At 42.5% G+C, this 12053-nt stretch overlaps 1 protein-coding gene across 1 annotated transcript in view; it reads right to left on the bottom strand.

Moving 5' to 3' along the window:
• dachd (dachshund d) overlaps positions 1 to 12053 on the bottom strand; it is a 91578-nt gene that overhangs the window by 29927 nt on the left and 49598 nt on the right. The window contains 1 exon segment of the mRNA XM_070837838.1: positions 7604 to 7756. Coding sequence (XP_070693939.1) covers positions 7604 to 7756 — 153 coding nt within the window.

The following is a 12053-nucleotide window of genomic DNA, read 5'->3' as shown; positions in this document are numbered from 1 at the left end:
TTAAGCGATGCTAATGAGTTCAAGGTGAACTGGCTGTAACATCAATTTTGTTTCGCTGCAGTCCAAAAAAAATAAATAAATAAACTGCTGTTAGTTTTGATTGAATTACATTTAAGTGCCCATAAAGTAGCACATATAAAATGAAAAAAATAACATCATGTTGAGGCTATTTCAGTGATTTTGTTGGGGATTCCAAACACATTTTGAATACCTTCCTCTGTTTGTTCACACTGTGAAGGGCATGCTGAAATTGTGAAAATCCTTAACATTGTTTGAACTTGCTCACTCTCTCCGTCTTTATCTTGGTCCCGGAGGACAGGCTGTGTGATGGTGAAGATGTCTGGGCTCACTGTGGCTGATAGCTCTATTTGGATGAGGGTTCCCATATCATAATTGAAAAGAAACACCTTTCGGTTCAGGCAACCAGCAGAGTACTTTCGTGGAACAGGACCAACTGTTTCTATCACACAAATGTTCTTTGATTCTCCCAGATTGCGGCAATGGGATATTTTTACAGGGTAATCACAGCAGAAGAGATTGTCATTTTGCTGTTGTCATCACTGTGTTGTCATTACTGTGATTGTGCACACAGTAATATTATTACTGTATGCTAATGTTTCCTCTTAGACATAATCATAGTAAAACGATGATAGCGCATGATATCCCGGCTCTAACGCTGCACCATCTTAGCTGTGTTTGTGAAAACTGCTCCACATTCTACGCAATTACACGTTGTGCATATTTCACATTACTCCAACCTGCGAAAGCTCATCATCACTGAAAGGTTGAATGTCATTTATTACACGTATCACATTTACACCAAGTGACATTGTCTTTTCAAATTGTGTTGATCTCTTCACTTTCAAAGGTCAGCCCCTTCCCTGGCTAAATTCAACCTGACAGAGAATAGTGAGGAGGGGACAGCCGAACGCATGCATCACCCCGCATCAAAGCGCTCCAAATTAATCTATCCAATTAATGAAGAATGAGGCCTAATGTTGATGAGGGATGACAACTCGACTGGTCAGTTGTTTTTTATAGCCCTGCTCCTGCTATTGTGAACTAACCACATGAGACAATCAAACAAATATTTCCATGACACGAGGTTTGTCTAGCGTGTTGTCTCTCCTTGTGTCTATCCCTCCCTGTAACGCTGCAACTCCGCTGCCACTCAAAGATGATAGAACTTGATATGGATCATTACGGAAATAATGTTTAATCAATTCCCCCTGTTATTGTAATCTATTTCTGCAGTTGTCTGCGTTTGTGCATTTTGTAGCTACATCAGTGTGCCTCACAATTTCCCAATCATGCATATTCAAGTATTACGCTGATGCTTAACAGCCGACGCAACTGGAATTAGAACGAGGACATTAGACTTCATTAAAAAGAGAAATGATTATCAGGTTTATCTTTTGAAATGTCTATTAAAATGTGTGTGTCGTTCTTCACTTATCTGTCACCTGGCTCCCATGAGCCTGGCAGACTAATAGAGAGATGGTGAGGGCCAAAGCCCAAGAGAGAGACAGAGACCCATCAAGCTCTTTAGTCAGGCTGGAAGGCTGTCTGTCTGCTCTGGCACTCTCTTTCTAGCTCAGTGTGTCTGATTCAGTCACTACCACTGCTCCCCTCTTCCCCAACACCTGCAGCTCAGACGGACCCCATTTTGTCCCACGCAGCCTTGATATCAGAATAAAGACAATCAAAACAAACCACTCTGTAATTGCATGAATCAGACAAGACAATAACGTGTCGTAGTGGAAGAGCTGTTATGATATGTTCGCAAAATGAATTCTATTCAGCCTATGGCTACAATCTAGTCTCTCTCAAGAGCTTCGGCTGACAAAGGCTCCCACAAGAGAGCTAGAGAGGAAGATGGATGGAGTTGCCCCTAGACACTCATATCAGGTCAGTATGTGCTTTATCCCCTAATGGTTAAGGTTAGGATTGAGTAGGGGGTGATACTAGATCTGAGCCTGAGGGCCATTGTTCTGTATAGAGGAGCAGGAAGTAGCCACCATCCTCCATCGTGGCCCACATTTAGCAGTGCTGGGCCACCAGCACTAGCGCAGCTAGCAGGTTGGGGCGCTCAGCTAGCTAGTTGGATGTGTCCTTCCACCCAGAGAGCTTTATTATTAGAAAGGACATAAACAGACTAATTAAATCGCAGCAGTGGAGCTGGGCTGACAGCTGGCACAGAGAGTGTGACCAAACAGATCCCTATCAAAGTGCAGGAGCACTGTCTCTATATGTGTCCTGCTTTTGTGTGCATGGCTGTCTGTGTCTGCTGACACGCATGTCTGTGTGTTCTGTAAGTATACATACGTGTGTGGCTGTTAATTCTATCCATTTTACTTTGTGTTCATTTTATAATTGATGACCATCAATTTTCCGCTGTAATTTCATTCATACACAGTCATCTTAATGTCTTATTTATCTGTTTAGCACGGAGCACATTGACTCACTGATACGATCCAAAATGTACAAATGCTATCCAGCAGAGCAGTAAACACTCCAGTAATTAGTGCATGGTTTCCAGGCTGACTCCACTCAGCTCTGCAGCATGGCCAAGCGCGGACCCCATATAGAGAGGAGCCTAGTTATGCATTGATCTTAGAAAATTAAGGCTAACTGCCCCAGATTGCAGCGTCTTGATGTACCTTCTGGATGAGCAATGTACTATACTTGTATTGTTTGTAGAGTAAACAGGATGATTTGGACTCGCTGTGCTTTAAAATGAATACATCTTTAATAATTAATGACGCCCCCTTAAAGCGTTGTTATCTGTGTGACCGCAAACGTAAAACCACTGATGATGAGAAAATATGGTTTTAACAAGTCAATAATGGTGAGTGCAACAAGAAGAGCCTAATCAATGAGGCTGCAACGTTTGCAAACAAGGACTTGAATTATAACGCCAATAATTGATCCCTTCCATTTTTTCCCCTCTCCTTCGTGTGATGTCATTGTTTATTGACTGCTTCCTGCCGGTGAGGGATGATGGGAAGTTTCAGAGTTTGTTTTTGCTATGACTTTTGCTCCTCCTCCTCTTCCCCTCCACCTTTCCCTCCTTTCTCTCCCACCCCCCCTCGCCCCCCTTCTCCATTTGAAATTTGCAAGCTGTAGCACCAGCTTAACCAAAAAGGATTAAGTCCCATACCCAACTGAGAACACAGATAATGCTCAGTAATTGGTAAAAAATGAAGATGAATGGGACAGCTAGATAAGGACCAATTAGCTGCTGGGAGTGTACAGCTGTGGTCTCCTCACAGAGCGCTCTCAGGGGCCAAGGCCCCCTCTTTCTCTCTCGCACGAGCATGCACACGCACACACAAACCAACACGCATACATACATACACGCACATGCAAACATATAAGCGTGAGGGTGGGGCTCGCAGAAATTAGCCTGATGACCCTGGGAAGAGAGAATGATGCTTCCTCATCATCTCACCCAGAACCTCTTCTCTCAACTCTCAGTCAGGCAACACTCCAGGTACCTGTCACCATCCGTCCAGCTTCAGCCGAGCATGTGGCTCTCCACTCCCTGTTGGGCGCAGGCAGCCTGGACTGAAGCCACAGATGTGAGACAAAGGGCTTTCAGGTTTTGAAGTAGTGCTGTAGAATATAACTGCTTACGCAGCTTAGTTGTGGTGTTATGCTTTTAGGGTTGATTAAAAATGTACAGTAAAATCTGACAGTTCGCAGCGACTGTTGTGTCTTCCCCTTCCTCTGCGGCTCTGTCTGCCGGTGTGTTATTTGGTCGGCGTGTCGCGGCATCATCTGGCTGATGACAGTGGAATTCCCATATCTAATTACAAACAGGATTTCGGCTCCATTAGAGCTGTGTGGTGAGGAGTCGTATGAGTGGCAGGGCAGCACCCAGTGGCCAAAGAGAGACAGAGGGCGAAAGACATCGAAGTAAGCCAGACAGAGTAAAAAAAAAAAAAAAAAAAACACAGAGAAACAAGGACAAGGGTGAACGCTGCTTTATCTTTTCTTCCCACTCTTTTTCTGTACGTCTAAGAAACACTTCATTTTCTTTCCGCAGCTGAAAAAAAGCAATTCCTTCTCTTGAAATTGGCAGGTGTTTGTTAGTGGGCAGCTGACAATATTTTCTCTCCCAGTAATGAAGGTTGTGGCTGGGGTCAATGCACTGGGAGGGAATGGCGGGCTGTTTATCCCCCTCAAGGCCCAGCGCCACACGTGTTTTGCTTGGTCTGTGATCTGTAATTGTGGCATTTCCTGAGAGGCGCAGGAACAATCCACATTGTGCTTTGAGAGGGCTCCCTCTGCCCAACTAAAGAGAGCGAGGGAAAATCAAAGAAGGACACCCCCACACAACTCTCGTTCTATCCGCCTTTACATTTGTACGTGGCTCCATTGCCATGTCTCTCTCTTTCCCCTCATATACTCTTACAAACATCTCCTCTTCCTTCTCCCTTTCTCTCATTCTCTCATTTCAGGATGTTTGGTTATTTTGGCCCGAGAGTCGAACTGGCTGTTTTTTTTCCTTATAATTAATAACACTGATGCAAAACAGGAAGGTCTAATTGTGATGAATATTTAATGCGACGGAGAAATATTAGCCTGTTCAATTTACATCAACACAAAGACGGCGACGGGCAATCCAACTCTACAAACAGAACAGAGTGTCCTTCACTGTGCTTTCCTTTAAGCGCTTCACAAAGATCTGCTTCACACAAACACTGAGATGAGGCACCTGTGTTTTAGCCCGAGGAGGATTTTTCTTTTTCAATGAGTTTATGTAGCAGCTATTTCTGATTAAATGGGTCTATGTCCTTAGTGGTATTATGAGAATCATGGTCATTATCATATCAATTCCTATCATGGTTGGTAACATAATTTGTGGAAGTAAACACGTCCGCTTGCGTGAGTCTTAGTTTAAGCTGGATGATTATAAAACTCCAGTCCATTTCCTCAGAGCAGCTGCGGTCTGAGTCTCTTAAAAACAGCATGAAGTCATACCCTTGTCAGCACTGTGAGCACCAGTCAGTCCAGTCCCAACAAAGCTACAGCCAAATACAGTCCTCCCTCGGCCCACTCAATGCTATATCAGTCAAATGATTTAGAAGTTTGGATTGCTATTGGATAATGGGCTTGAGAGCTGAACATGTTACACATTCGCACTCCGAAATAGTTTGCGAGAGCTTGTGAGATGAGACACTTTTAGAATGTTAAATAATTCTGTAATCACGCTTTTCCTGTAAGTCGCTTCATATTTTTGTGAAATTACAAAACGCTTTTATTAAAAATAAACATGTGAGTGAAAGCCTGGGGCTGGATGAGGAAGACAGCATGCTGCTAGCTGCGTTTCATGGCCCAGCGGTGCCGAGCAGGCCATATTTCTCTGGCGTATTATCAGGATGACTCTTGCTGGCCACCCTGTCACAGGAGAGTGCTTGATATAAACAAGAGATTGCTGCGACACCCAGTAATCAATATTAGGATGGTTTCAGTACCAAACATCATTTGTCTCTGCGACCATTCCTTTGACCAAACGAAGCATTAATTCAAATCATAAATCTGAGCTGATTTAAATCCGAGGAGAGTGAGGGAGAGAGAGAGGCCCCTGTCTGACTGCCTGCCCCTAATGATTTATTTTCTACATTTCTGCGAGCGAGAGATTTGTCCATACTCACTGACAGGTCACCTTCAAACGCCAGTGGCAGACTGTTCATCACCATGCAGACGAGCATCTCATCGCTGCGAGTAAATATTAAAGGAAAAGAATCCAATTGATTGTGGATGGGGCCGAGAGGCGTCACTGCCATATATTTCACTCAGAGAGCTAATGCTGTGGCCCATGCACCCACACCTAGAGCTGCTCCCCCTTGCCAGAATTATGATTCTACCGGGAGCCTGTGTGGCTGGCTGTGGGCTCAAGGTTACAATTTAAATTGTAAAAAGATAAAACAGTTTCTTATTAGCTCCATTGCCATAGCCTTGCTGTTGGTACTCACATTTATCTTTATTTCCGTGACCTCGCAAGCTCGTATTCTTTTTTCTTTTTTTTTTTTACGTACTCCATTCTCTTGGAGTGATGACCTCACACTTTATGCATTTTGCATTGTTAAATCTGCTTAGAAACACATCCTGTTTTCATCTTGCACACCATAAGCTGCATGGTGTCAAGTATTACTGATGAAATGTATTCAGGAGTCAAGCCATTTATTACAGTAAGTGAATCAAAACCTCCATTTAGCAGCCAAAGCTACAGGGATTACATTTGGTTTATAATTTGGAATGGGCTCACGAATCCACACTAACATACATTATCATTCTCTTTAATGCACTAAGTGGTTCTGCGAGATATTATGAAAATCCTTCTGCATTTTAGGGCTAATAATTAATTGAAATGGCACATAGTGAAAAAGCAGTGCTCTCACAGCAATTCAGTTAGATCTTGTTAAAAGCTGATAGCTTTGGGAAACTGTGTTCACAGTTTCAATTAGCTGTTAACAATGTTTTTTTTTTTTTTTTTTTCTTTCAATGTGAAAGTGTAAAACTTCAGGACAAAATTAGACTTACCTCACCGAGGTGGACATTCACAGCGCGTACGGGCTGAACATGTTTCACCATTTTATTAAGAAAGCAGCAGCATAGGGGAAACAGCCACGCAAGTCTTTGGTGCGAGTCAAACTGTATGTATTTATTATTATTATTTACTACCTCTGGCAAAAAGGACTGCTTTGCTCCTGTGTATTTATTTGGCCACTGGTTAAGCAGGATGTCAAATAGTATTCAACAGATTCCAGAGTGAGGGAATGAGTCAAGAAACAACTGATAAAATATTGGTTGTGATCGCGAGAACCATGTGTCAATAGATAAAACCCTTTTTGCCCCATAACAGTTGAACCGTAACACCTTTTGGTTCTGTAGGCAAACACTTCAGCCTAAACAGATGGTCCCTATTTTACATTTTTTTTTTAAAAAGCAGCGTTTCCCACACCTCTGGAAGACGTTTCATCAACTCCTCACCAAGCTTCTTACATTAAACATTTGCTTGAGCCCTGAAAAAAAAATGATTAGTCTTATGATATGCCCTTCCATTTTCTCATAATTGGTTGCCATTTTCTTGTAAGCGGCCTAATTAACAAAAGCTGCCTTAACCCTTCTACACAACAATTTAGTTGACGGGCACACACATTTAGTCCCAGCAATCCTGCAAACTCTGACTGTACTCTGTCTATGGGTGGCTCTGACAAAACTTCATTCATTTAATTGCTCATAATTCTGACTCACTTGAAATGTGTTTGTCTAAAACTCCTTATTTTCAAACAGGATTTAGGCTTTCCTCAAACACCGTTTGGGGCTCATGCATCATTCTGCATTATTTTAAATCCCTATGTGTATTTTGATGCATGTGTGACTCCAGACAAAGATTTATTAGTGATTGAACATCTTCTATCCAGAATATTGAGTAGATGATTTTTTTGGAAGTTCTGTCAACATGGTGATACGTGTGCAAGTCTTAATGTGTTTGTGTTTTCACAGCCACATAAAATAATTTGCAGCATGCGTCTGTCTATGTGAGTGCGAATGTGTTTGTGTTTGTGACAGTCGGTGTGAAGGGCATCCTCACCAACGCTGGAGCTGAGGTCTCCATTCTCTCCGTCGGCCCCATGGTGGTTGGCGTTGCCGTGGTAGCTGCTCATCGCCTCCAGCTTGATCTTCTTGACCTTCATGGCCTCTGCGATGGCTGCGTTGGCAGCAGCTGCCGCCGCTGCTGTCAGGCCTGGAGAGAGGAGGCAGAGGAGACAGAACGCTTACAGACCACTACATGTCTGCTGGGGCCGAGCCACTGCACCTGCTAAACCTTTCCGAAACCTGCCCCGGTGAATGAAAGAAAAAAAACAAGAAAAAGGACTTTTGAAATAATAAAACAATGAATAATTTTACAATATGGGGAATGAGCGCCTGTGAGATCACAGCTTGGTTTTTCATCTTCTGACAGGGGATATCTTCACAGCAGGTTATCATGCTGATGGGATGAATCTCTGTGTGTGTGGCAGCATATGATTTTTATGAATGTTTCACTGACTCCGGAGTTCCTCACGACTATATTGATGTATCTGCACCTTGATGGGAACAGATGCAGTCAACATAATAGTGCATGATGCAAGCATTTTGTGTGTTCAAGTTATAACACACAAAGCGTGTGTGTATATAATAGAGGCACAGTGATACAGCGTGACACGGGAGAGAAAAACACGAGACAGTAGTGAGACAGGTTCAATATGTGAACAAATACAGAGAGAGAACTGTGGCTTAAAAATCTTCTTATCGAGGGTATTTCAATGATACCCTCTAATGTATTCAACAAATCTAATCGCCTTGAATAATGTCTAACATTGGTATTCAAACTCTTCACAGCTATAATGTGCAGTGTCTCATAATAACAGGGCTTTTCTGGGAGTCAAGGCTACTCATCAAGCAGAACGGAAAACGATAAACAATGTAGCAGGATTCATATTTTTTTTGTATTCTTTAACATTTGTAAAGGGCTTTGAGTGTATTCAACACTTGGAGAGCCATGTGAAGAAACATATTCAATTCAATTTCATCTCTATTACATTCTTCACAAAAAAAAAAAAAAACAACTAACATACTCAAGACTTTTGAGGCGGGAAATTAATGAGGGAATAGGCAAAAAGACCCTTATTGAGCAAACAGGCATCAAAAAATGAAAAAAGAAAAATTATTAGCGTAACATGAAGTTCTTATCTTTATTTATTTTATTGTAGTTGTTTTTGTTTGTTTGTCTGTTTTTAAGCTGCCCATAAAATGTAACAAGCAGATTTGTTGCAGAAACAAACATTTTTGTACCCTGACAGTTTGCCCTCCCAGCTCTAGAATATAGGCTGCGCTAATGATGGTAGTGTTTTATGGTAGCTTCAGTCTTCCAATTTAGCAATTATAATTCGTGCTTTAGCATGCATACCACTTGAACATTTCCGACAAGATGCCAAATGCCTTTGAGAATTTTACATGGTTTCTCCTCAGGCCTGAGGATGCTGTTTTCATGAGCAGACTAAATGGCTACTGACATCACATTTTAAATGATCATCATATGCAGCAATAGCAATGTTTGACGTCGTCGTCAACCTCGAACAAAATGGACTTGATGTCACTGATATAGTAAGTCTGAGATTATAGACATACATATGCTGGGCACACTGCAGAGATCATAAAGCATCGGTTTGTCATTGTGGTATTTCCAGGGTTTTGGTGTATTGAACGTGACTGAAATCTTTATTCATGAGGCTGGTCTCAAACAGCAGGGACAGATAGTGCTAAAGCTCCTCTAGGCCTGGTGGGTCTCAGGAGAGTCCCTTGACTCCTCTAGCCAACCCCAGCAAAAAAAAAATCAAAGATGCATGGCGAGAAAAAGATATGTACCTATTAGTGGAATCGCTCATATCCACAATACAGTATATTACCTGCCCTTTTACAGAGGCTGCTTATACTTGATATGCAGGTTTGTCTTACGTTTGACGCAGAACAAGGCAACGTCTGCGTTTATCATCACTAAGCTGTCACGTCTCCATGATGGGACTCAAGAGCAGCTATTAGCCATGCATCTGAAGGGAGACACAAGTACAAGGAGGGGTAGAAATCGAACATGTGGCTCTAATAGATACATGCAAGCATGCGCACACACAGACACAAACACACACTGACAAACATGCACACATGAGCATACCGGTCTGGGTACCCTCTCATCCCCAGCTGATAGGCAGATGGCGAGAGTCACTCTGAGCCACTGACATGGAGGTGCATATAATTTAAAGCCTTGTTTGCATCTTAAAATACATCAGTACCATATTGACGTACAGTATACATCATGTCAGCGAGGGCCCTCTCGTTTGCAATGGGCCCTGGCTGCTGTTCAATATGCATAGGCAGAGCAGGAAAAAAAAAACATTGCCTCATAAGAAGGTGATACTTCTCCACATAATGAATGTGGCCTCTGCCCAGTCTGAAGGTCAGCCTTCATTTGTGTATAATGGGCAAGAGTCAACTGTTTTCCAAATGAGACGTATGCAGAACAGACTGCCGAGTAAATATTGAAATCACCTCTGGGCTGTTTGTGTGATAAATTCCCCCCACAAATCAGGTGCCGCTCAAAGGAGTGCCGCAGTGGTGCTTTCTGATGCTCTCTAACTTTGGCTGTGAGACCGCTGTGGTTTATTGCACTGCAGTCTGTGTGCCCCCACCATTTTCTTTTTCTAAAGTAAACTGAACAATATCGTAAGTGTGAGTAAGAAAAACAAGGACATTTACCCATGAAGTACCCACAAGTTGACAGGTTTTGGTCAAATATGTATTGAGTAAATACAAGCTAGGACATTGATTTGAACTACAGATGGAATGATCATTTGGCATTTTTCATTTAGCATTCTGCTCCAACCTCCACCCGGTCTTTGACTAAGTGACACACTCCATAAATCGAAATCTTTGTTCTGATAATTGTTTCATTTCAGCAGATCAATTGTCATATCCATACAACACACACCTCCATACAGTGGATGTAATAAGGAAGCATGGGAGACGTTGGCTCCCAGCAACAAGTCTATTAAGCCACTAGAAGTCTAAACGTCAACAAGACCAATCCCACTCAGTGCTAATCTGCATTCATTACTATGCAAACAAAACAATCCTGCCTCATATATTCTTTCAAAGTCACCTTTAGATTCAAACACTTTTCCCATATAGACGCTCGGGCAAGTCAGAATCCTCCTGAGCACAAAACAAACAGCGCATCACGGCCGCATGTAGAGAGCCACACCAGTCAGAGAACAGAAAACGGAACATTTCAACAAATAGAGAATAGCATGGCACTGTCACATGGGGAGCACAAAACAGCAAATAACAGAGACAAGGTCTGATGGTAGCCCTTGGAGCAGCTGTCATATTAAATAATAATGAAGGATCTATTAATATGCAAAGGAAGCAGCAGCCGACTGGCTTAACGCTGTCATGCCTCTGCATATTGTCAGGATCTTCATCATTAATTAACATGCTAGCTGCCCCATACCTGCGCCAATGTCAGAACATTCTTACAACAAACACCCCAATGCCTGTGCCCTCCGCAACTAACTCGTATAATTAAATTAAAATCAGATTAACTTCACATCAGTACACAAAAGACTGACTTTTACGACTTTCTCTAGCAGTGATTAAAAAAAGAGAAAATAACCAGCGCTTATCTGTTGTGTTTCTGTTCTGTCTCTGTTAGGGACTGCACCACGGGCAACAATGAAAACACACTTTATTTATCGGGCAAGCAGGATAAGTAGGGACGAGACACTCCATGTCAATGAGCATGGCCGCCTAATTTTATGCATGGACTGGTGGCAGCACAGCAATGACAAACTGGGGTTGGGAACAACGCGACTCTTAGGTACACTGCACCACTTGAACTGTGCTATCCACATCATGACAAATTTAGTATCAATTACACAGCGCGCTAACCTTATGACAAGCAGCGGACTGAAAGAGGAGGGGTAGAGACACAAAGAACTGACACTAAATTACCTGGTGCATACTGGATCTATTTAAAGCAGCTTGAAGTGGCACTGGATTAGATGATCTACTCTGGAAGCTGACGCGCTAATTGTACATCAAAAGAACATAAATATTACAGTGTGTCTCCACCTACAGTACTTGTAAGAAGAACCAGCTCTCTGAGGCGCTGGAATCCACAGTACACTGCACGGCACGGCACAGCACAGCAGAGCCAGACAGCATTAGAAAATATTGTTTCTATCAGTAAAGTACAGGATGCACCCTGGTTAGATGTAGGTGACATTCATTTCTCTAATGGTAAATGCAGTACTCTTGCCTTATTCAAAAGGTTGAAGCCATATCCAGGACATAAATGAATTATATTGAAGCTGCTGCTTAAGTAGTGGCCAGAGTGTGAGTGGAGGCCCTCTCCACTTTAAAGGAGATGTCATCTCAGTGTGGTGTCAGTCCACAGCAAATAATCCGATTTGGGGGCCAATCTGCCTGTAATGCATCAGCAACTG

The sequence above is a fragment of the Pempheris klunzingeri genome, chromosome 10 (genome assembly GCF_042242105.1).
Source record: "Pempheris klunzingeri isolate RE-2024b chromosome 10, fPemKlu1.hap1, whole genome shotgun sequence".
Classification (NCBI taxonomy): Eukaryota; Metazoa; Chordata; class Actinopteri; order Acropomatiformes; family Pempheridae; genus Pempheris; species Pempheris klunzingeri.
This window is presented reverse-complemented; position numbering and strand designations above follow the sequence as displayed.